At 41.0% G+C, this 27,565-nt stretch overlaps 1 protein-coding gene across 3 annotated transcripts in view; it reads right to left on the minus strand.

Annotated features, from left to right (window-relative positions):
• Window positions 1–27,565, minus strand: part of LOC134610559 (uncharacterized) — a 77,029-nt gene that overhangs the window by 41,659 nt on the left and 7,805 nt on the right. For 2 of the 3 annotated variants that reach the window (XM_063453542.1, XM_063453541.1), the window contains exons 2-3: window positions 15,239–15,478; window positions 12,677–12,884 (exon numbers count right to left, since the gene is read on the minus strand). In XM_063453542.1, the coding sequence (XP_063309612.1) occupies window positions 12,677–12,884; window positions 15,239–15,478 (448 nt within the window). The remainder of the gene's footprint in view (window positions 1–12,676; window positions 12,885–15,238; window positions 15,479–27,565) is intronic. The other variant, XM_063453543.1, reaches the window with a different exon arrangement.

Genomic DNA, 27,565 nt, shown 5'->3' on the forward strand with positions numbered 1-27,565 from the left:
TGTTGATTGGTTGTTCTTCAAACCCCTGTGGGCAGTACTATGTTTGTAGAATGTGAATAAAAGAGGCTGTATGTGCCAGTACAGACAGTTCTACTTCACACTCAATTTGGAGTGCCGTCTCCTATTGGGGGAATTTGCTACAAAGGATTGCTATGCTAGTCATACTCTCTGTAACAGCACCCCCAGGCATAAAAGGGGTTAAAAGCCGTTTAGTAGATCTTCCCTTCCAGAGACACAGGCACAGCTACTGCAGAACACCAAACTTCCAAACTGGATACAAGGGAATGCTCCAAACTCCCGAACTGGAACCTCACGAATAACTGCTAGCAGCTGAACAGGAAAAGCACCTAAGCGGCTTACACTCCTTGCAATCAGTCTCTAACAGCATACAGTAAATCCCCCCAAGAACGAGACAAGGCTCTGTTTTGAGGGTCAAGCAGGAACAGACAGAGCTGTGGGTTTATTGTTATTATATACACATTAGTACCACCCAAAGGGTTTTGGAAAACAACCAATAAACATATACAAAACACTCAGACACTCCCACATAAAATCCTCCCCTCTGCCTGTGATACAATTACTTTACACAATGGGTAATGTAATTATCACAGGCAGAGAAATACAGTTTTTCCACATTATTCATAACTTTCAAAGTATGCATCACATTCACATAAAACATTTTCAGAATCAGCATACTCCAAATACAAACATACGTCAAAAGCATACAAATTGGTACAGTGGTTCAAAAGATAGATCGTAGTCCTTTGTGACCAAATGAAGCATGGCTTTTCCCAAAACCAGTTCCACAGAGTCTTCTATCCTGGAGATAATTGGGAAGTAATCCAATTATCTCCAAGGACAGAGGCAAAACTCCATTGAACACATGGCAGCAAAAGACAATAAAATACATAAAAATATATAACTGTGCAGCTATTGCATAAAACAGGTACATTCAACATATCCCCAGATAGTTTAGATCTGAGCGCACATTATTACTGAAGGGCGCTCAGATCACATACATATAGTTCAACTGCCATGGAGGCAAAGTCTTTCACATAGTCTTTCGTTATACGAATGGGCTCCATGGCATAGCTATCTGGGGTATCACTGTTCAAATAGGACAAGTACCAAATGACCCGGCTTTTGTGTCTTTGCAGGGGAAAATCAAGCGTTTCAACATGGGGCCATAGTCTAAAGGCAGCAGGCGGGCAACCAGGCTCCTCCAATGCACAGTGGCGAGATTGGTCTCGTCACACTCTCTTGCTATATCACTCCTAAGCTCCTGTCTTGCTCTCTGAAGGAGTCTACGGTGGTTATGGTGTCTGCTGGAGTGCTTGGAGCCCTCAGGAAGCGCTAGGAGCAGAGCATCCTTCAACCGAGGTACCCAGTCGGGGTGCCTGGTGATCCGTTACACTTGTCTCTTATTGGGGGAATCTGCTACAAGGGATTGCTATGCTCTTCATACTCTCTTGCTATAATCACTAAGCTCTTCTAAGAGCTTGTTGCTGTTCCTGCTTCGCTCTCTGGGGTAAGAGGTTCACCCACTGGAGCCTGGAGCCTTGTTGTAGGTCCAGGGTAGATAGGAGATGGCAAGACCCCAACCAAGCTGCGGCGGTTCGTGGGGTCTGCAGTGCTTATGGGGTCAAGTGGAGTGCTCAGTGCAGTGCTGATGGTCCTTGGTAAGCGCTAGGAGCATCTTTTGGCGGAGGTATCCAGTCGGGGTGCCAGGTGATCCGTTACATAGATGCTTTACCAACTCCTTCCAAAAGAACAGAACAATCTAAGATTTCTACAAGAACTCAGGACAAATAAAGACCTTATTAAACGATCGGACAAGGGAGGCAACATAGTATTATTGAGTAGCTAGAAATATGTGTATGCCCCATCTTCACGACATCTTGTGCTATAAGAAATTAGGAAAACCCCACCCCAGATTATTTGCAGGCATTAAAAATGTTGCTAAGCACTGCAGTCGAAGATGGCTTCATCACCACCAATGAACATAGATTCATCTTGCCAAAATTTTTACCTACTATGGCCACCTTCTACTGCCCACCTAAGGTTCACAAAAACTTAACAAATCTGCCTGGTAGACATATCGTCTCTGGCAATCAATCCCACAGAGAATGCCAGTAAATTTCTTGAAAACTTATTACATCCTTTCGTCACCACTCTGGCTTCCTTCTTACAGGATACAAAACAAACATACAATTACTAACCTTGGAGAATTTAGTAGTACCCCCTTACACTTTACTCGCAAGGATGTAGTATGCCTATACAACAACTTCCCACACACTATAGGGAATAAGGCCACCTCCTACTTTCTTGATAAATCATCTAAATACTCACCTCCCCATAAGAAATTTCTACTGGAACCATCATTTGTTTTGACACACAAATACTTTGTATTTAATAGCACCTACTATCTACAGCTGCGGGCACGGCCATGGGTACGACTTGTGCCCCCAGCTATGCCAATCTCTATCTGGTAAATTATCTGGTAAACAAACTCAGGCTGGAACTGCTGCAAAGCCACTGCCGCAGAGACATACTAGGAATGGCAGATGGATTACTGTAGGATCTGGTAGACTTAGAGTTGTGGATAAAAGGCATATTGCACAGTCTGTTGCTCTACATGATTCATTTTCTGCACTTTCAGAGTGTAATGGTGGTATGGAGATAAACTCAGGCACCAGGTGTTGTGGTGTTATGGAGACAGGCTTAGGCACTGAGGGTAGTGGTGTTATGGAGACAGCCTCAGGTACTGAGGGTAGTGGTGTTATGGAGACAGCCTCAGGTACTGAGGGTAGTGGTGTTATGGAGACAGCCTCAGGTACTGAGGGTAGTGGTGTTATGGAGACAGCCTCAGGTACTGAGGGTAGTGGTGTTGTGGAGACAGCCTCAGGTACTGAGGGTAGTGGTGTTGTGGAGACAGGCTCAGGCACTGAGGGTAGTGGTGTTGTGGAGACAGGCTCAGGCACTGAGGGTAGTGGTGTTGTGGAGACAGGCTCAGGCACTGAGGGTAGTGGTGTTGTGGAGACAGGCTCAGGCACTGAGTGTAGTGGTGTTGTGGAGACAGGCTCAGGCACTGAGGGTAGTGGTGTTATGGAGACAGGCTTGGAGACTATGGTGAGGCCTAACAGAAAGCAGTTGTTGTTGGGGGATTCCATCATAAGAGGTGTGGAGATGGACAATGGTGGTCTTGTGAGGTGTCTTTCCGGAGCTACTGCTCACAGAGACAGGAGACGTATCTGTAATATTGTTAAGCGAGCAAAGCAGGAAGGGGAATTGGATGTACTTGTCCATCTATGGACACATGACTTGGCTTGCAATGAGGTTTCAGAGGTTAAGCAAGTTTGTGTTTTTGCCAATGATATACGGTAGGTTGCTTCCACACTGTCATTCTCTGAAGTTCTGCCTGTGCATAACACTCAGAACGACAGGCTGATTAGGGACTTTAACGTGTGGCTTTGTGAATGGTGTCGGGAGCAAGGATTTCGATTTATTTCTCATGGTAGCTCTGTTTGGAATGGAAATAAACCGTACCAAAAGATGGTTTGCATTTTTCTCAAAAGGGAACAAATGTTCAGTGAGCAGTTCAGAGGTTTTGCTAGGATGTATTTAAACTAGGAGGTGGAGGCAAAAGGCTGATAAAACATCAATCCAATTGTCCCCCAAAACAAGGACAGAAGGTGCCTGTAGCAAGTGTGTTAAAAAACTGATAAGCTTAGAGTCATGTCTACAAATGCTCGCAGTTTAGGGAATAAGATCCATGAACTTGTGGCAATAATGGCAACTGATAGTGTGGATTTAGTCGCTGTTACTGAGACATGGTATAATGAGAAAAATGACTTGGACATAGCAATACCAGGGTACTCTTTATATAGAAAAGACAGGGAAGGCAAGAAAGGGGGAGGGGTGGCCCTGTATGTGAAGGATAGCATAAAATCTAGTCTAATAAAAGTTAGTGAGGCGAACATAGAGTCTGTTTGGGTTACGTTAGAATTTGGTAATCACACAGTAACTCGTGTAGGTGTTATTTATAGGCCCCCAGGACAAACAGAAGAGTTAGATAATCTACTAGTTGAGGAAATAGCTAAAATGACAATAAAGGGGGGATAAAGGGGAAGTTATTATAATGGGTGACTTTAATCTTCCTGATGTGAACTGGAAAACAAAAATAGCTGCTTGTGCCAGGAGCACATATATTCCAAACTCCCTACTGGGATTGTCTCTAAAACAAGTCGTTGAGGAGCCAACTCTTAAAGAGGCCATACTAGATTTAGTGTTAACAAATGGAGATTGTCACGACTACTAGTGTGGTACAGCACGCAGAAACTATGTAAACATATACATATAAGAAAAGGAAATTAAAAGGACAGAGCGTAAACCGGACCTTAGAATGGCCGGACTAATACGCTAGAGACAGAGAATGGTCAAAGGGAAAGCCGAGGTCAAGGAAGCAAGAAAATACACAATACCGTTTACACAAGCCAAGTCAGGGAAACCAGAATAACCAGGGAAAAGCTAAGATCAGGATACCAGGAAATCAGATTCACAAATATAAAGCACTCTCAGGAAACCAGGAAACGGAAACCACGACAGGGCAAGGTACTGGGGTGAGTTAGGGATTTAAATATCCCTCTCTATGCTCTGATTGGTCAGAGGGCGACCTCTGACCCCAAAACGTGCGTGTGCGTTGACGTGATGTCACGCACACGTTAGTATAATTTTCGGGGACGGAGCTAGAGATGGACGCGACCACGCGGTCGGCGCCATCTTGGATTTGGGCGTGATGCCCGGAAGACCTGGGAGAGCGGTTGCCGGCCGTGTGACGCGGCGGGCCGGCGACCGCAACAGAGATTTGGTATCAGATATTACTGTAGGTGAAAGTTTAGGGTAGTTTAATATAAGAACAGTGACTGAGTCCCACCACACAAAAACAAAAGTTTTAGACTTTAAAAAGAAACCCAGACTTTTCTAAAATTAGAATATGTGTAAAGGAGTCATTATCAGACTGGAGCAATTTAAATGGAGTTATTTAAAAGTTGCACTGCTGAAGGCAACAAAAAAATCATTAGGCTTGTCAGTAAAAGCAAAAAATTCAAGAAACCACTGTGGTACTCCGCAGATGTGGCCAAAATAGTAAAAAACTAAATGTTAGCATTTAGTTATTATAAAAAACAAACAAAAAAAACCCAGAGTGAGGAAGACAGAATGACCTATAAGATTATGCAGAAAGAGGCTAAGCAAGTTATAAGAGCTTCCAAATCACACACAGAAGAGAAAATAGCAGTCAGTAAGAAAAGGGGACAAAACATTTTTTAAATACATAAATGAGAAAAGGAAAGTAAAACAAGGCTTAGTTAGATTAAAAACAAAAGAAGGAAGGTATGTAGAAGAGGATAAAGGTCTAGCTGACTGCCTCAGTGAATATTTTTGTTCAGTATTTACAGATGAAAAATTAAGGAAAGGGGCCTCAGTTAGGAAAAAGGACAAATGAGGTATTTGTCACATGTGAGTTTACAGAGGAAGAGGTTCTATGTCAACTGTCAAAAATAAAGACAAATAAGTCAATGGGACCTGATGGAATACACCCCAAGTTATTAAAAGAGCTTAGTGGTGTACTAGCAAAACCATTAACAGATTTATTTAACCAATCATTGATAACAGGAGAAGTCCCAGAAGATTGGAAGTTAGCAAATGTTGTGCCCATTCACAAGAAAGGTTGTAGGGAGGAGTCGGGCCAGTAAACCTTACTGCAGTAGTGGGGAAAGTAATGGAAACCATGTTAAAGAATCGGATTGTTGAACATCTAAGAACACATGGATTTCAAGATCAGAGACAACATGGGTTTACTTCAGGGAGATCATGCCAAACTAATCTTATTGATTTTTTTTTTATTGGGTAACTAAAATAATAGATCAGGGTGGTGCAGTAGACATTGCTTACCTAGATTTCAGTAAGGCTTTTGACACTGTTGCACATAGAAGGCTTATCAATAAACTGCAATCTTTAAGTTTGGATTCCAATATTGTTGAATGGGTAAGGCTGTGGCAACAAGTGACAGGCAACAGAGGGTTGTAGTCAATGGAGTATATTCGAAGCATGGGCTTGTCACCAGTGGGGTACTTCAGGGATATGGTGACAGGGATGTACTTTGACCCATTCTCTCTAATGTTTTTATATATTGCAGAAGGTCTTGATGGTAAGGTATGTCTTTTTGCTGGTGATACTAAGATATGTAACAGGGTTGATGTTCCAGGAGGGAGAAGCCAAATGGCTAATGATTTAGGTAAACTAGAAAAATGGTCAGAGTTGTGGCAACTGACATTTAATGTGGATAAGTGCTAGATAATGCATCTTGGACGTAAAAACCCAAGGGCAGAGTACAGAATATTTGATAGAGTCCTAACCTCAACATCTGAGGAAAGGGATTTAGGGGTGATTATTTCTGAGGACTTAAAGGTAGGCAGACAATGTAATAGAGCAGCAGGAAATGCCAGCAGAATGCTTGGTTGTATAGGGAGAGGTATTAGCAGTAGAAAGAGGGAAGTGCTCATGCCATTGTACAGAACACTGGTGAGACCTCACTTGGAGTATTGTACACAGTACTGGAGACCCTATCTTCCGAAGGATATTGATACCTTAGAGAGAGTTCAGAGAAGGGCTACTAAACTGGTTCATGGATGCAGGATAAAACTTACCAGGAAAGGTTAAAGGATCTTAACATTTATAGCTTGGAGGAAAGACGAGACAGGGGGGATATGATAGAAACATTTAAATACATAAAGGGAATGCGTGGGATAGGCATAAGGCTATCCTAACTATAAGATAAGGCCAGGGACTAATGAAAGTATTTAGAAAATTGGGCAGACTAGATGGGCCGAATGGTTCTTATCTGCCGTCACATTCTATGTTTCTATTTACTTTACCTCTCCTTGCCATCACCCCTATTGATACAGACATGTATTGGCTACATAATTTGGCAGCGACTATTAACCAATACAATGTTGCTTTTTTGTTCCCACTACATTGCTGTACTTTAGTTGCAAGACCATTTAGCCTGTTTTATGAGCATTTTCTGATATCTTAGTATTCCTATTGCAGTACTGCACATTTAGAAAAAAAAAAAGTAGTATTTCATAAGGGGAGGGAGACGTCCCCTTATCTCTTTGCTTGGAGTTTAGATTTTTTTTTATATTCTCATCATACTGCTGCTCTGCTACAGATGGTCTTTTTTATTATCCTGAACTCACAAAGCTACAGCCTGTACTACCTTACTATGTATTCATTATCCCTATATTTGGGTAGAACTACAAGATTTTCATATACAGACATTTTAGCTACACTCAGGATAATTGTTTTGTAAATATGTACTTTATTATTTCTGTTTGAATTTTCTTTTCCTTTTCTTTTCGTTGTGACTTATTTCACCTCTTAATCACTATATTAAGAGTTGTTTTATTTTTAGCAATACCTAGCCTAATTGGTTGATATTTGCCACTCCACCAGTGATACAGTTATTATTTCTAGCTCTCTCCTGGTAGTTTGCTTTTTTTCCCTTATTTATTCCATAGAGACCAGTCTCACTAGAGTTAACCACTCACTCGGTACCTGTACACTGCAACAACTGTCCTGATTTTAAACTGGAAACCTTTTTATGCACGGGATTGGAAAAAGTGACCTTGGATGACAAAGGAGGAGATCTAATTAAAAAATTAAGACAAAGAGAAGGTTTTTGGATTTTTAATTTGAAGACTTTTAGTCCAAGAGGACTTAATGTTGATTTTGACATGGTATGCTTTTTATAATTATTTTTACACAATAATTTTTTATAATCATCTTTTTATAGAATTTGAAATATATTTTTCTATCAATTTTTATATAAATTCCATTATGTCATCCAACAGTCTCTTTTTTAAGATATAAATCTTAATATTCACGTTTTTATTTTTCATATAGTTGTATAATCACCCCTTATGTATATTATTAATAGTGGACTTTGACATTAAGTACTTTTATATTTTCTATTTATGTATTTTTACATTTTAAATAATGATACTGAATTGTTTTAACTATAATTAATTCGTTACTTTTGGCTAAGAATCTGATAGACACTTCTCCCTCTTCCTTTCATGCCCGTTTTTTACCTTCTGGGACTATTTGCTTAATTCACGAGCGTGGAACGCATATTTGCGTTCCACACAATACCGGAAGTACACACATTTCGTACGGACATGAAAGAGAGGCTTGAATAGCGAAAGTGGAACGCAAATGACGGCACGATGGGATTGGCCGTATAGATGGCGGGATTTTGAAACCCAGGATTTAAAAGACGGACGGAGACCTTTTTCTGTTTGCAGACCTTCTTTTATGCCCCTGAGGAAGTCCAAATTTGGACGTAACGCGTAGGGCGGAGGGACCACAACAGCACCTTTGGACTTTATTTGTACTTTTATTTTATTTTTTGTTATTATTAAATGTGTTCTTAATTCGGCGATTTTTCATCAGCCATGGGAGGAAGGATGTCGACACCATAATCCCTTTTTGACTGATACGCTGCATTACACCCGAATTTCTGTAAGTGTAACTTAATAAAACCATTTTTGTTATATATTATATCGGTGCACTATGGTTTGTGTGTCTCCCCTTTTCCAATAAGGTCTTAAAGAAGATAACAGAGACTCCGTCAAGTCCTTAAAAGATTGTTATACGCCTACACTGCGCTTCCATTCTGTGAGTGCAATCTTATTAGCGCATTATATGGTGTTTTAAACCAACTACACTATGTTCTTTTATGTTTATTTGTAGATTGTATTTTTTGCATTTTTATAAAGAAGAATAGAAGGTTCTTCTTACATTTCTACATTCTGGTAATTTAATTTTATATTTTTTACCACTGGAGAGCACGTGTGTTATATATATATTCCTTTTTTCCTTTGTCACTAGAGTTACCCCCAGCTTCAGGAGTTTAATAATTACATTACCTTTCTTTACTCTTTTATGGTCTTAAACTAATTATGGTATCAGAGTGGAAAATCACATCACAATTGGGAAACGGAGTAACTTCATGTATTCTTGAGAAAGCATCAGCTTTACCAGTTTTATTACCTGGACGGTAAGTGATATGAAAATCAAACCACTCAAAAAAGACCCCACCGGGCTAGTTTAGGATTTAACCTTTTTGCAGAGCGAAGGTGTTAAAGGTTCTTATGGTCTGTGAGATGAACAAAAGGAACAGGAGAACCCTCAAGTCAATGTCTCCATTCTTCAGAGATATTTTTATGGATAGCAATTCTATTTCTCCAACACTAATTTCTTTCTGTGGGAGATATATCTTTTCTTTCTAAAAAAAAAACAAACAAAAAAAAAAACTAGGATGTAAAGGAGAAGAAGAAGGATTGTCTCTTTCAGAGAGTACGGCTCCAATTGCAATATCTCAAGCATCTACTTCATGGGTATATTGGAGAGTAGGATTGGGTTATCTAAGAATAGGGGCAGATATGAAACGGTTTAATGATTCAAAAGAATCCTGTTCCTTTTCACCCCAATAAAGTGACTGATCTTGTTTAGTAAGGTTTGTTAGGAGAAATGTAAGAATTTTTTTTTTTTTTTTAATATATACATTTTCTATAGAAATTAGAAAATCCAATAAAACATTGAATCTCTTTATTGGATTTAATTTGGGGCCAATTTGATAGCTTCAACTTTTTGGAATCCATACAAATAGAAGAATCAGCGATTATGTAGCCCAAAAAAGGAATTTCACTTTTTTCAAAAATACACTTCAGCAAAAAACTTAGTAACTCTTAAGCCTTGGAGTACCTTTTTTTACTTGTTTGATATGTGTGACAAACTGCCATTTGCCACTGGGCATTGGAGAGGACTGATTGCCAGCCTCCTGCCCTGCGACTATGGCCCTGGGATGTATTGCCCTTTAAGGAACTGAGTTGGGGCTTATGGACTTATATAATGCTGTTTCTGGCCCTTTAACTGTGTTGTACAAAGAATGGGTACATGTGATATGGCACTTCGGATACAGCCGAAGTAGTCGAAGTGGCCGCCATTAGACAATTGAACACGTGGTGGCGGCCATTTTAATGCAGTCGAACGCGGTCAGCGGTGTGTGCCGTCAAATCCCTGGAACGGAAATCAGCCACACATTTGAACGAACATGGGACTTTGTCATCTTTTTCATGTGAAATAGACTGCCACTCGACTAACGACCACCGCGGAAGTTTAACCTCGTTTTACTTCGACACAAGTCGAAGTGCGTTCGACTATTCGAACGCCGCCTGTCAATTTTCAAGGCAGAACTAGACCGACCGCACAGCCTGAATCTGTGGAACTGTTTTGGGCATGCAAACAGGCATGCGGTCTGTCCAAAGAGACTTTTTCCATATCTCTGGAACCACTGAACCGATTGGTACGAATTTTTTATATGTTTGTCCCCAAGTGGTGTTGTTCATAAAAATATAAGTTTTATTCCTGTGTGATGAAAAATCATAAAGTTATAAAAATGCATAAAAAGTATAAGCTTTTAGCTTTGAGATAATTGAGTAGATACAGTAAGAAACTCAATTATCTCCCAAGCAGAGGGGAGGGAATCTGTGGGATGTAACCGATATGTGATTGGTTAATGCCTAATTGCCTGTGGGCGTCTCCCTTGCAGGGGAGCACTGCATAAAAGCAGAGTACCTGCCATTAATCAGTTCTGCTTGACCTCAAAACGCAGTGTTGTCTTATTATTGGGGAATTGGATTGTATGCTGATTGCATGCTTTTCCTGTTCAGCTGTTTACCGCATTCATATTATTATTATGATATTTATAGAGCGCCGTCAAATTCCGCAGCGCTTTACAATAGGTGGACGAACAGACATGTAGTTGTAACCAGACAAGTTGGACACACAGGAACAGAGGCGTTGAGGGCCCTGCTCAATGAGCTTACATGCTAGAGGGAGTGGGGTAAAATGACACAAAAGGTAAGGATAGTATTAGACTAGTGACAGTTGCAGAAGAGGAACCAGTTGGGAGCTATTAACAGTTTAATTGATACGCTTTTATGAAGAAGTGGGTTTTTAACGATTTTTTGAAGGAGTGGAGACTGAGTGAGCATCTAACGGAGGAGGGAAGCGAGTTCCACAGGAACGGTGCAGCCCTCGAGAAGTCTTGAAGGCGAGCATCAGAGGTGGGAGTACGGACAAAAGATAGACGTAAGTCTCCGGCAGATCGTAAGGGCCTAGACGGGACATACTTGTGTATAAGGGAGGATAGATAGGTGGGAGCAGCATTATGTAGAGATTTGAAAGGAAGATCCAGAATTTTAAATTGAGCTCTATATTTTATAGGAAGCCAATGTAGGGACTGTCAGAAGGGTGAGGCATGGGATGTGCGGGCCGCCAGGAAGATGAACCTCGCCGCCGCATTCATTATGGACTGTAATGGCGCAAGTTGGGAGCACGTAAGACCACTGAGAAGCCGATTACAGAAGTCAAGGCGAGAAAGGACAGTGGAATGGACCAACACCTTAGTCGCATCTGGCGTTAAGTAGGGGCGGATGCGCGCAATGTTTTTGAGATGGAAATGACAGGATTTGGCGATAGATTGAACTTGAGGCTTGAAGGAGAGGTCGGAGTCAAAGAGAACACCTAGGCAGCGAGCCTGCGTGGTGGATCTGATGGTAGCACCGTTGACTTGGAGGGAGACAGACACAGGAGTAACAACACTTGAGGGAGGAAAGACCAGAATTTCAGTTTAAGGAAGTGGGCAGCCATCCAGTTAGAAATAGCAAAGAGGCAGTCAGAGACACTAGTCAAGAAGGACAGGGAGAGATCAGGAGAGGACAGGTAATTCTCCTTGACCTGTCTGCGGCTTTTGACACTATTGATCATCAACAGCTTCTTCTCATCCTCCATGAGAGAGAGAGAGAGAGAGAGAGAGAGAGAGAGAGAGAGAGAGAGAGAGAGAGAGAGAGAGAGAGAGAGAGAGAGAGAGAGAGAGAGAGAGAGAGAGAGAGAGAGAGAGAGAGAGAGAGAGAGAGAGAGAGAGAGATATATATATATATATATATATATATATATATATATATATATACTTTGAATACAATAGGGAAAATCCCGTTTGGCAACAGTAAATCAGTCCAAAGGAATATCCAAGAGAATGGTCAAATCCAATCCAGCTCAGCAACAATTAATAAGCAAAGTTAGGGGAGTACGAAAGAAGCGTCAAAGTCCAATCCAGGTCGGTAACAATTAATAGGCAAGTAATTTAACTGGGATTTAACTTTGAGGGGAATTAGAAAAGTCACTGGGACTTGGTAGAAAGGTACCTGTAGCAGAGTAAATAGGTGTCAACTACACACTGGTAGAGACACATTAATTGTGCACTGAGACATTGAAGTTGAAGGTTTAAATAGGTGGATCCATGAACTTCAATTAGACTCTTAAAGTGATAGATTGGAAAGTGAAGTGAACCATTTAAAGGAACTGTTACATTAAGTCTTGTTATGCTTGCAATTCAACTACTTTGCCTTAAACTTTAAATTTATTTTACTGAATAACTTGGTTATTCTCCCTTTTGTAAAATATTAACCTCTGCTTTTATTCTAGTTAACCATAAACAACTTAACATAAAAACATGCAGAATTTCAGTGAGTAATTGACAGATATTTACCGTCCATTGGTTGTTTTATTATCTACTCCTTTGTCTGACTCGTTTTCATTGTCCCCATTGCTAACATCTTTATTTTCTTTATTATCTTCTTCGCTGCCATCTTTACATTTTTCGTTGTCATCTTTACATTCTTTGCTGCTATCCATCTCTTCATTCTCACTTTCGTAGGATGGGAATGGTGAAGGGACAGTTATTTCTGGCTGCGTAACTTGTAGAAGAAAAATAAAGGAAAAAGGCAAAAGTACACATTAGTGATGTGATTTATTTTAGATAACTTTCTGTCTTAGTAACTAGAGAAACAAAATTCAGCAGAATCCACCAATATCTATGATCACGCTTCATCAATGAAAACACTGAAAACATATTAAAATTGTGGAAAACCTTCTCGACGATAAGTCTTATTGCTAAGAATCCACATAAAGAGAATATAAATTCAAACTCATGTTATCAAGGGAATCATCCCAGCATGAACTGCTCTGCTGCAGTTAGAAGTTGCTGGCATTGTCCTCTTCTCAGCTAGAGGTCCAGGCTGGATTCCATGGCACTTTTAATGTTATCAGAGAAGAGATCACACAAATGTTGAAGCAACACAATTTACTCTTAAAGGGATACAATAAGCACCAAAACAACATTAACTGAATGAAGCAGCTTTGGTGTATATCATGCCCCTCACAGCCAGGGGAGATGTGACTATAGCTGAATGACCAACGTGAACAGAGGTGAGACTAGGGGGACAGGATGTATACACCAATAAATGGTGTTGGTCTCTGTCTTCACCACATCCTCAGTGACAGTCAGAAGATCTGCCTGAGCTAAGCCCAGTGGCGCAGGACTCACATGAAGCCAATAAGCTTGCTATTCACTGCAGAGGTTCAGGCCGAGAAACTCAGGTAAAAAGTCACACCATTCAAAAACAGTTGGACTAATTACAATGGAGGGGCACCTGACACCAAAACCACTAGAGCGCACTGTAATGGGTATGGTGCATAGAGTGTTCCCTTATCTCCTTTATGGCATAAAATTGAGCAGCGAAACTGACCTATAGGGGTGTGATCTATACACCAAAACTGCTCCATTAAGAACATTGCTTTTGTGGTTATAGTGTTCTACTAATTAACCAGGTTTTCTCTAGATAGAGGCACATCAGTTCTCAGGCAATCCTGATAATGTCTACTAAGATACCCTTAATGGGGTCAAAGAATAAATTCCCATTTACTACATCCAACTCAAAATATCTCAATTTGAATGCAAATATTCATTTAAAACTATAGCCTTGTGCTACACAATTCATAGCAGTGATTGGGGCAGTGACTGGCTGAGTATACCATAAAGCAGAGCGTAGCTCCGCCTCCACCATTTCATCATTGGAGGATAAGATACAGACTGCCGTCAATCAAGCATCTCTAATAAAACATTGAGTTAACTGTTCGTTGTGGAGGCAGGACCCAACTACCGCAAATTTGTCCCTGACTATAGTGCCTGCTTGTGACTATGTGTGTGTGACTGTAACTATTTACAGGAGTTCATTACACACAGGACCTCATGCACTCGTGTGCATGCGTGAGAGTGCTGCAGTGATGTCGGCACCTGGCACTGAGAAAAATGGTGGTGCCCATGTCAGGTTCAGGTAAGTTATATTCACCTTTCCTTTCCCTCGGCCCATCAGCTGCAATATGACCAATTTATGCAAATTTCCCAGACGGTGACAGTGCAGTTTTAATGGTTATCAGGAGGATGACAATGGTACATATTAAGATTGATCACAAAATAGCATCATGAACGAAGTGAGGGGAGAAGTCAATATCTCACCGTTACTACGAGACTAGATATTGATTTAGAATAGGCGAAAGAAACTGTGGTCTCCCCCGAATGGGGGGACTCTTGAGACCCCTCTCTAGAGGATGTGAGCAGGGTGGATAGCCTTGGTGTTTGTGTGTGCCATGGGCGTGGTTCCACCGGCCTCCGGAGAATAAAGCTACTGATGGATCTCCCCGGCTCTCCCCTACCCTCGCTCCCTCCCCCTGTTTTTTTTTTTTCCCTTCTCCTACTCTCGAGAGAATTCACTCTACAATCTTTCTACTCTTACTTCTGTTACGATAAACTATACAGTGCAGGCTTGCAGCAGTAATTGAAGGAGGGAGTGCATATAACAGCCGGAATACTAGCATGCCCGGATAATTCTATACTTTTAAGGGAACCGTACCTCGGGCATGTGAACTCCTCTACGATATTACGAGAAGTCTGTATTGTTGTCTTAAGTTTTACAATAATTGTTAAAAAACACCAGGATGGGTTTAGCGCTACAATATCAATACAAATTATACAGCATGACACGCAGTAGCGACTACTATATACAGTCAAGAATCATACTTTAATTCACAAGGTGGTTCGCACCGACTTTAAGTTGACATCCGATGATAATGTATTTATATCTAATTATGACTGTATTCAACCTAACATTGTTATGTTGGTATTATGTTCTGTTACCTTGTCTTGGAATAAATAAAGAATAAAAAAAAAAAATAGCATCATGAAAACGTATTGTCCACATGGGAGTCTAACCTGCATTTTTCACGTTCTTGTTGTTAAAGCAGATATAAGTGTTTCCTTTGCAGCATACTTGTATACCAGAGCCCATAGACTTTGTATTTTCACATACACATTTCTTAGTTCCTCTCATATCAAACGAGCAGTTAATCCCTCCGCATGTGGCAACAGCCTCATATTTTTTTTTGCATTTCTCACACTGACAATGGAAATGATTCTCCCTGGAGTCACTTTTCATCCCATTCGAACCTCCTCCTGCAAGTAATAACACTTGATAACTTTAAAAACTCCCCAAATACTAAGGGGATATTATATATACCTATACACAGCTATAAAACAACAAGATACATAACACATACTTTACCATTATGTTATACTAGATGGTTTTTCAGGGGTCAGAGTTAGTATTGATTTGACAGAGCTAACTGGGAGCATCTGCAGCTTTAATTTAGTTCCTCTCCCGAAAGTGAGATGCTGGAATAGGAGATCTGGAGACAGAATCGTCATGATTAAGTCTTTCTAGCTTATTTTCCAATATACATTTCTCTAATTAACTATTGCTAATTTCAAGCAGGACGAAATATGTATGAGTTGGCGCTATCCTATAGTGCCAAACCAGGGCAACCCTGGTAAAACGGATATTGGTGGCAGGGTAACTCCCAAACGGTGTCCCAGACTTGGACCATAGTTAGTGGGCAGGAGGCTGACTTCCGCACTCCTCCAGGAGTCCGTGACAAATGTACGTGGGAAGGAGCATTTGTCACATAATGGTTTGTGACTGTCTGCCTGTGGTGTGTGACTGCCTGTAACTGTGTGTTTGATTATCTACCTGTAACTATATGTGACTGTCTACCTGTAACTGTGTATATGACTGTCTGCCTGTAACTGTGTGTGTGTGTAACAATCTGTACCTGTGTGTGACTGTCTGTAACTGTGGGTGTGACTGTCTGCCTGTGACTGTGTATAACTGCCTGTAAATTGTGTGTGTGACTGTGCATGTTACTATTTGCCTGGAATGGTGTGCTACTGGCTTTATTTGACAGTGTATGTGTATAGCTGTGTACATCTGACGTTGGGCCTGTGTGTATGTGACACTGCAGAAATACACATCTGCATTCACACATGGGCCTACATTCATATTTATATCTGATTTAAATACCCATCACAAATATCATACACAGCCAATACACACATATATCACACACAGTAAATACACCCATTACAAATAATCACACACAGCCAACATACATACTACACAGCCATCAAGCCTATCAACAAAGACAACACACATGCGCAGATTTAGTCATACTATTGTGAGATTTATGGTTATGCAGAATTGCATAACTTTATGGATAAAAAAGGCTTTTATAAATGCAATTGTTGCATAGCATGTAAAAAAACTAAAAAAACAAAAAGAATGGTGACAGAATTTAAGTCTAACAATACAGGCAAAATATATAATATAAAAGAAGTTATTACATGCAATAGTAAGAATGTTATATATTTACTTGAGTGCCCGTGTGGCCTCCAGTATGTGGGCAGGACCACTAGACCCCTGAAAACAAGAATAGCAGAGCACTGTAGAAATGTAGAAAAATGTTTACAAACTCATTCTATACCTACACATTTTTGCTTGCATAACAATGACCCCAAACACCTTTCATTTACTGGGATTGCTATAGTGAAAAACCATTGGAGGGGAGGAGATATCATAAAAAAGATCGGACAAATAGAAATGAAGTGGGTGTATCAATTAGACACCCTACACCCCAAGGGGCTGAATGCAGATTTTGACCTTTTTAATTTTTTATAATAATATATTTTTTCAATAATATTTAATTAAATTTTTTTTTTTTTTTCATACAAATTGTATAAGAGTTATATTTTAATCCAATTTTTTATAATCATATTATATCTATCTTTTTTTATAACTTGATAAGAGTTTTTTCTGAAGGTCAAAGATTTTCTACCAATTTTTCATTTCTCTCGGTCTTTTTACATTTATCTTAACTCCTCATTTTTAATTTTTAATTTCTATGTTTTTATGCTTGTGTTTTTTGCTACATTCATTTGCTTTGAATGTTTCTATTGGTTTTATATACTGCTTTTTGCCTTTTTTACACCTGCACCAATGTATCATTATATACCCTTGATCTCCATATAATCTTATTTCACTATATTTATTGAAGAAAATAATGTCTATGATATATATTTATGTAATTTATCCATGCATTGTCATGTGTATATTGTTTTAATTCGCCAAACAGAATAATGTGTCTTAATGTTACATACCATTTCTATAGAACACATATATTTCCTCTAAGTAGAGGTTGTTAAACATTTAATTTATGTTGAAGTGCCATTAATATAACCTTATGCAACTAATATCTGGCGCCCATAACAAATATGGCGGTTTTACATACAAATGACCACGCTCATATTTATTTATCTTTGCAGATACTAGTTAGCACACACGCTCTGGAACGCAATGCACGCTGTTCTCCTAGCGCTGCGTGCGTTCCATTTGAGCGTAACATCATCGATCACGCCAAACAAAGGTGTAGTTCCGGAATTACGCGTACACCACGTCATTTCCGGTGCGACGCGAGTGCCGCGTCACCAGTCAGGCGACATTTGCGTTCCACACAGACAACCCGGAAATAGGAACCACCACACCACCAACGAATTTTCCAATCTACAGCCATATATAAACGGATCCCTGAGGGAGATGCCCCACACTTCTGAAGAAGCCTGATTAGGCGAAACGCGTAAAGTGGACTTTTATACTTGTTATTATATATATATTAAAGTACTTTTTATAGTATACTTTTTTATATTTTATTACTTTATCTACTTCCTGGATCCTGCATATCCTTGGTGGGGATTATACCACCCAGGCTGTTTTCACTAGAGCAGGTTTTATGCTCTAGCAATTGTAAGTACATTACTATTTATTATTTTTTTATTATATTACCAGTACTTACTTCACCATTTGCTGCTATATTTCCCTTTTATTATCTACAAACTACTGCACCTCCGAACACCCTTGGAGCCACTATCACCATATATCCCAAGACGGGGATTGTACCGTCCAAGCGCATCACAGCCGAGCTCTGTTATAGCTCATCCAAATGTGAGTGGACTGTGTATAGCTTTATTTGATATCTCCTTGTGCTGATTTACTGTACTGCACTATTATTGTTATTTATTTTTATTTTGAGGTTACCATCTACTGTTGGAATTATCCATCAAATATATGTATGTATACTTTTAAATATTAATAACTCTAGGCGCGGTACACACTCTTTTTTCTCCTATTTCTATGCAGAATTGCGGCTATTAAAATATCAAAAAAATCTTACCAAGGTTTCAATGTTTGTTCAGAACCCTTCTGATTTAGTTACCTAGAACATATGTAAACGAAGCCCAGACCATCCTTAATACCTTCATCTGGGGTGGGAAACAACCCAGAGCCCCAGTTTCAACCCTATAAAGATCCTTCTCAATGGGAAGCACGGGATTGTCCAATCTACAAAATTGTTATCAAGCAGCGATAATAAGCCCCCTTCTCTTAGCCTCTACTAAACCCAATCATCCTCTTGGATTCGCATAGAGGCTTGCCATACAGGAGGACAACTTTCCTTCCTTAGCATGGAAGCCAAGGCCCTTACGCCAAAAATACCCAAACATACTTCCCACCAACACTCTTACACTCCGACACTGGGACAGGTACAGACATAAATACAAAACAGCCAAAAACATCTCTCTAGCATTACCTATCAAAGCACTCTCTACCCTTATTCCAGATTTTCATTTTAAAATATGGCATAAAAAGGGCATCACCTCCTTATATCACCTGTTTCACAAGGGCAAACTTCATGAGTTTGAAGCACTACAAAAACAACACTATATCAACAATAAATCTGCAATTAAACAATTAAATCTGCAACTAAACTCTTGGCGGCATCAACATTATGTGTGGAACAAAAATGATGTATGTGACAGTAGTCACCATCACTGGGAACATAAAATGGACACTTCAATTAGGTCCCTGGATGACTCCTATGCTCATTGCCCATTGTAGGTGCAAGGTGTGTGTAATGTATGTGTACTATGTGTTTATTGTTAATTGTTTGTGTGCTCTCCTGTTTTGCTGATGCTTGCCACCAACTAGGAGGATTTGACTATGGAGCCTGTATAGCGCCCTCTGTTTATAGCAGCAACATCTATAAACTACCTGAATAGCAAGAGTTGCTAATTTGCATATTTTAGTAGATTTGCATATTCCTGATTCTGCAGGCAGGAGAGAGATTTTGTGTTATTTATAAGAGGGTGGGAAATACAATAATTATGTCATTGTGTTATAAGTTACTGTATGTTGTCTGCTATGATTTGGTTATTTGTATTTCATTTAAGTTGTCACAGCAATCTACATGTAATGAATCTATGGGCTAGTCCCAAGTAAAAATAAAGTTTTGTATGTTAGTTCCTTTAGAAACTGGTATCCTGTGTGTTTTTTAGGGATCGCAGTGACAGAGTCTTTGGAGCTTTTGGCTGGTTGCAGGATCCCTCTAGCCCTGTGATAAATCAAGAGAGCGAGGCCTGAGAGTCACAAGTGCCTTTTTAAAGGCAATAGAAATCATATTGCAGGCAGAGGTGGATACCTGTCTGGAAGAAGGGCAGCGGTGGAATAAACAGAGGGAACAATACCTGCAAGAAGGAATGCAATAGGCAGAGGGGACAATACCTGTCTGGAGCTGCAGCCTGGTCGGGTGGAAAAGCTCCAGAAGGACCCCAGTTAAGCTGCGGCATTTCTTCAGGTTTCCCGGTTCCAGCTAGCTTGGCAGAGGTACCCAGCCAGGGTACAGGGAGCTCCGTCACAATGTACATAACCTGCATTGTGCAGGAAAGGACACGGGGGGGCAGTACCGACAAGGACACAAACAGCAGGATAGTCGAGGGATAGTCGAAGTCAAAGGATGCCAGAGGTCAGGATAACGAAGTGTAGCCGAAGTCAAGGGATGCCAGAGGTCAGAATAAACGAAGACAGAAACCGGGGTCAATATGGAGTATAATTTCAAGAACTGAACACATAAACCAGGATCAAAGACTGGATCATGTTCCCAGGGTGAGGCAGTGCTTATGTACCCAGCTGATGACTGATCTGTCTCAGGTGAAGCACAGGCAACAGACGAAGTCCAGCCCCCAGTGCTGCAAACAAGCCAGGGATAACAGGACTAGAACAATTCCAAAGACTAGGAACTGCTGTGGCTGAATGGCAGAATAGCAGGCCCAGGACAGCAAAGGACCCCTGTTGGGCACTTCTGGGGCTGCCACGCCTGGCCGATGGTATGGCACGGTGAGAACCGTGACATCATGAATAAGATTTTTATGTATAGCATGAACTTATGTGTAGTAAGTAAAAGTCTACTGTTACAGGTAAGATTCATCTGTAGGAAAAGGTTACTGATTGCACAAGGTTTGATTTCCTTTTGGTAATTTGGTAAGACATTTGATTTGATTAGCTAAATACTTGCTATTGATTGTTGGTTAATTAGCTATTGTTTGCAAATAAGCATAGGCCTACCCAGGTGTTAAACATTCCTAGTGGGTGGTGATTTCAGGAGTTATATAAGGGTTGTTGTCATTAGGTTGGTTGCTTCATCTAAGTGCTCCATGTAAAGTTAGTAGTCGTTGAGGTGGAGGGGTGTATGTAGTTGAGATATTTGTCTGGTGTTTTAACCCGACACCATTTGTTATGTGTAGGGTAATCAGGAATGTCAATGGTTTGGCCCATCTGGCTTATTTTGGTATGGGTTAATGAAAGTAGATAGAAGTTATTATGTTTCTTGATATGTGATATTTTTAGGCAGAGATTGGTGGTAGTGGAGTTTGACTCGAGATGAGTCTAGAAGGTCTGATAAGGAGCAAAATAAGTTGCCGTCAATAGGTAATCTTTTATGTGGTTGGGTTATGCTATATTTTTGGATACCCTGAAGAATGTTTTTTTTCGTGTATGATAAGAAAGTGTGTCTGTTTGGCCATATATTGAGCATGTGGTGCTGTATGTTAGATATAATTTATTATAGGAGAGTTTTAATCTAAGGCGAGGAGAGTGGAGCTGAAGGACCGGAGCCGAGGAAACCTGAAGCAGGGACCAGCAGTACCGGAACGAGCTGCAGCAGCACGGGAACCGAAACTGAAAGTTACAGGTAACTATGGTAAACGGATATCCTGAAACAGAATGGATTTTTATAGCACAAACTCTTCCCACAAATACAGGCCTTTGGCCTTAAAACATTCTATGTATATTTATATATATATATATATATATATATATATATATATATATTGGAAGGCATGGCCTGAAGTTGTGGGAGGGGCTATAGACCTACAAAAGGGACTCCCCCCTTTCCCTGCTGTGGGTCAGACGAATAGCACTTCCAGGTCATACAAGATGCCATTTTGATTTCACCTTTGCTCCATGAGGTCTCATACTCCAAGCTGTGTCCAGGAATCCTGCTGCAGGGCTTTCCGTTAATCCAGTGGCTTTCTTTCCGGTCAGCATCACATTTGGTACCTCAGGGACTCTCAAACCGTAAGTTGACCCACCTGTCGCGCCAGGATTAGTTCCCACGGCGTTCAGCACAGCACGGGTCCTCACTTAACGGTTTCCTTTCGTTTTGCACGGTTATTTCATTACCTAATACTCACCTAGCTGTTCATGTAAAATCTGTTGTTTAAAATCTGTTAGGTTAAAATCATCTGTGCGGTTAAAACTACAAACGAAATAAAATGTTTCGCCTACACACTGTCCCCTACCGGTCTTTGGGTGTACTACAGGCTTCTTAGACATTATCGCATTTATGTACAAACCAACGAAGCACTGCATTTTCGCCCACTTACTGACCCCTACTGGTCATTCGGTATACTACAGGCTTCTCAGACATTATTGTATTTCATGTACAAACCAACAAACCACCGCATTTTCACCTACACACTGACCCCTATCGGTCATTCGGTGTACTACAGGCTTCTTAGACGTTTTTCATTTTCATGTACAAACCAATAAACTACGGCATTTTCACCTACCCACTGACCCCTACCGGTCATTCAGTGTACTACAAGCTTCTCAGATATTATTGCATTTCATGTACAAACCAACAAACCACTGCATTTGCGCCTACACACTGACCCCTACCGGTCATTTGGTATACTACAGGCTTCTCAGACATTATTGCATTTCATGTACAAACCAACGAACCACTGCATTTGCGCCTGCACACTGACCCCTACCGGTCATTCGGTGTACTACAGGCTTCTCAGACACTATTGCATTTCATGTACAAACCAACTAACTACTGCATTTTCGCCTACACACTGACCCTTATCGGTCATTTCGGTGTACTACAGGCTTCTTAGATATTGTTTGAATTTTCATGTACAAACAATAAACGTAACTAAGAGAGTTCCACCTGTGAGGATGGGTCCAAAAGATCGGAACCGTCTCACTGGTGGAAATACACCTTTATGGACACTCCAGGGGTGTCCTGGGGCTTAACCCCTATTAGCAAAGAACAAACAGAATACTCAAAGAGCTGGAGTGATCCAGACTGGCTGAGTATAGTACTGGAAATAACGAATATAGAATATAAGTGCAGTGTAATTATGAAATAAATGAATAAATGATATAACGAAATATTGAAAAAAGTGCAATCTTGCCTTATGGCTCACCTCTACAGATATCCAGTAGTACCCTAGTATCTACTAGGCTCAAATAACGCAACTGGCTAGTGACTTTATTGGGCAATTGAAAATGGTCAAGTCCAGTAGCTTTAAGCGTATTAAGTAGGTGAATGTCATTAAGCTGACATGGGTATCTGGGATATGGTCACTGAGCAAAGCCTGAATGGTTTATGAGTGCCGTGCGGCTAGTGATTAACACTAGTGTGTTTAATAGCCTGTAGATATTCAGACTATAACACAATGGTTAAACAAGTCATAGACCAAACTGGCATTAGGGGCAGCATGTGACAATTTCCCTGTAGAATAAACGTCTAGCGTCTAGGAAGGATTCATAATATCCCCTAGGAGCTATTGCTAGATGACTGTAACACTGAACATATAGTAGTTACAGTAAATACAAGGAGGCATTCATCATGCATATTAATGATCCCCAGTTAAATCAAAGGGAATCACCCTATACAGACAAACATATAGTGACCAAAAAAGAGAGGTGAAAAACAAAGATTAAAGTGACTATGTGCAGAACCATACTTAGGATGTTGGTTGCATTTTCGCCTACACACTGACCCCTATCAGTCATTCGGTGTACTACAGGCTTCTCAGACATTATTGCATTTCATGTAGAAACCAACGAACCACTGCATTTTCGCCTACATGCTGACCCCTACTGGTCAATCGGTGTACTACAGGCTTCTCAGACTTTATTTCACTTCATAAGCAAACAAACTAACTACAGCATTTTCGCTTTTATACTGACTCCTCCGGAATATTTGCATGGTTGCACGCTTAAAGTCCTTCCAATTACGTACTTTCATACATTAGGTTATTCAGCAGCCAGTCATGGTTCACTACACTCATGTTTCCGGGTACAGTTGTATTCCATATCACAGATGATATAACACGCCCGACAAGTTAATTTCCTTCAAACAGGGGCATTAACAAGCATACAATAAACATTGGGACGGAGCACTTTGCTCTATTAAACGTGCATAACACACATATGGGCAGGGGTGGACTGACAGTCTTCTGGGCCCCCGGACAAAATTAGGTCCAGGGCCCTTCGAAGACAAAATATTAAAGTAGCACTATAATATTAGAGTAGAGCCGGGCTCCCTCGGCTCTGGAGAATTCTCCTTCCTCTGCCGACGTCAGATTTGAATGCGCATTCGCGGCAAGAGATGCGCACGCATTCAAACCGCCCATAGGAAAGCATTACTAAATGCTTTCCTATGGACGTCCAGCTTGTCTTCTCGTTGTGATTTTCACAGTGAGAATCGCGGAAGCGCCTCTAACGAACTGTCAGTGAGACCGCCACTAGAAGCTGGATTAACCCTTAGTGAAACATAGCAGTTTCACTGAAACTGCTATGTTTTCAGCTGCAGGGTTAAAACTAGAGGAACCTGGCACCCAGACCACTTCATTGAGCTGAAGTGGTCTGGGTGCCTATAGTGGTCCTTTAAGGACTAAGTAAATGTTAAAAAGAATTTTAAAGTAAGTAGTCAAACCGTTTGAGAACAGTTTGACAACTTACCTGGGGTCTGCTGGGACATGAGGCTGTAGTAGGGCATAGGAGCAGTGGTGTGTGTGAGTGGTGCAGTGTGTGTGAAAGGTTCAGTGTGTGTGGGGGGGGGTGTAGTGAGTGAATGTGTAGGGTGTGTATGTGTTTTGGCAGTGTATGTGTGTATGGGGGCAGTGTGTGAATGTGTATGGTGTGGGGGCAGTGTGTGTATGGGGAGGGCAGTGTGTGGGGGCAATGTATGTATGTGTATGGTGTGTGTGGGGGCAGTGTATGTGTGGGCGGGCCGTGTGTGTGTATGGTGTATATATAGGTGGGCAGTGTATGCAGTGTGTGTGGGTGTATATATATGGTTGGGCAGTGTGTGTGTGTGTGTATATGGTTGGGCAGTGTGTGTGTGTATATGGTTGGGCAGTGTATGTGTATATATGGGTGGGCAGTGTATGTGTATATATGGGTGGGCAGTGTATGTGTATATATGGGTGGACAATGTGTGTGTATATATGGGTGGGCAATGTGTGTGTATATATGGGTGGGCAGTGTATGCAGTGTGTGTGCATATATGGGTGGGTAGTGTATGCAGTGTGTGTATATGTGTGGGCAGCGTATGCAGTCGGTGTGTATATAACGGTGGGCAGTGTATGTAGTGTGTGTGTATATATATATATTGGTGGGCAGTGTGTGTATATCAATGGGTGGGCAGTGTATGCAGTGTGTGTGTGTGTGTGTGTATATGGGTGGGCAGTGTGTGTATATATGGGTGGGCAGTGTATGTGTATATATGGGTGGGCAATGTGTGTGTATATATGGGTGGGCAATGTGTGTGTATATATGGGTGGGCAATGTGTGTGTATATATGGGTGGGCAGTGTATGCAGTGTGTGTGCATATATGGGTGGGTAGTGTATGCAGTGTGTGTATATGTGTGGGCAGCGTATGCAGTCGGTGTGTATATAACGGTGGGCAGTGTATGTAGTGTGTGTGTATATATATTGGTGGGCAGTGTATGTAGTGTGTGTATATCAATGGGTGGGCAGTGTCTGCAGTGTGTGTGTGTATATATATGGGTGGGCAGTGTGTGCGTATATATGGGTGGGCAGTGTGTGTATGTGTATATATATATATATATATATATATATATATATATATATATATATATATGTGGGCAGTGTATGTATATGGATGGGCAGTGTATATATAGGTGGGCAGTGTATATATATATATATATATGGGTGGGCAGTGTATATATATATATATATATATATATATATATATATATATATGGGTGGGCAGTGTATATATATATATGGGTGGGCAGTGTATGCACATGGGTGGGCAGTGTATGTACATGGGTGGGCAATGTATGTACATGGGTGGGCAGTATATATGTATATATGGGTGGGCAGTGTGTGTATGTATATATGGGTGGGCAGTGTATGTGTATATATGGGTGGGCAGTGTATGTGTATATATGGGTGGACAATGTGTGTGTATATATGGGTGGGCAATGTGTGTGTATATATGGGTGGGCAATGTGTGTGTATATATGGGTGGGCAGTGTATGCAGTGTGTGTGCATATATGGGTGGGTAGTGTATGCAGTGTGTGTATATGTGTGGGCAGCGTATGCAGTCGGTGTGTATATAACGGTGGGCAGTGTATGTAGTGTGTGTGTATATATATTGGTGGGCAGTGTATGTAGTGTGTGTATATCAATGGGTGGGCAGTGTCTGCAGTGTGTGTGTGTATATATATGGGTGGGCAGTGTGTGCGTATATATGGGTGGGCAGTGTGTGTATGTGTATATATATATGTGGGCAGTGTATGTATATGGATGGGCAGTGTATATATAGGTGGGCAGTATATATATATATATATATATATATATATATATATATATATATGGGTGGGCAGTGTATATATATATATATATATATATATATATATATATGGGTGGGCAGTGTATATATATATATATGGGTGGGCAGTGTATGCACATGGGTGGGCAGTGTATGTACATGGGTGGGCAGTGTATGTACATGGGTGGGCAGTGTGTGTATGTATATATATATATATATATATGTGGGCAGTGTATGTATATGGATGGGCAGTGTATATATAGGTGGGCAGTGTATATATATATATATATATATATATATATATATATATATATCTATATATATCTATATATATATATATATATATATGGGCAGTGTATATATAGGTGGGCAGTGTATATATATATATATATATATATATATATATATATATATATATATGGGTGGGCAGTGTATATATATATATATGGGTGGGCAGTGTATATGTATATGGGTGGGCAGTGTATGCACATGGGTGGGCAGTGTATGTACATGGGTGGGCAGTGTATGTATATGGGTGGGCAGTATATATGTATATATGGGTGGGCAGTGTGTGTATATGGGTGGGCAGTGTGTGTATATGGATGGGCAGTGTGTGTATATGGATGGGCAGTGTGTGTATATGGTTGGGCAGTATATGTATATGGGTGGGCAGTGTGTGTATGGGGGGGGCAGTGTGTGTATGGGGGGGCAGTGTGTGTATGGGGGGGCAGTGTGTGTATGGGGGGGCAGTGTGTGTATGTGGGGGGCAGTGTGTGTATGTGGGGGGCAGTGTGTGTATATATGGTTGGGCAGTATATGTATATGGGTGGGCAGTGTGTGTATGGGGGGGCAGTGTGTGTAGGGGGGGGCAGTGTGTGTATGTGGGGGGCAGTGTGTGTATGTGGGGGGCAGTGTGTGTATGTGGGGGGCAGTGTGTGTATGTGGGGGCAGTGTGTGTATATATGGTTGGGCAGTATATGTATATGGGTGGGCAGTGTGTGTAGGGGGGGGCAGTGTGTGTAGGGGGGGGCAGTGTGTGTATGTGGGGGGCAGTGTATGTGGGGGGCAGTGTGTGTATGTGGGGGCAGTGTGTGTATATATGGTTGGGCAGTATATGTATATGGGTGGGCAGTGTGTGTATGGGGGGGGCAGTGTGTGTATGGGGGGCAGTGTGTGTATGGGGGGGGGCAGTGTGTGTATGGGGGGGCAGTGTGTGTATGGGG

This window comes from Pelobates fuscus, chromosome 5, assembly GCF_036172605.1.
Source record: "Pelobates fuscus isolate aPelFus1 chromosome 5, aPelFus1.pri, whole genome shotgun sequence".
Lineage (NCBI taxonomy): Eukaryota > Metazoa > Chordata > Amphibia > Anura > Pelobatidae > Pelobates > Pelobates fuscus.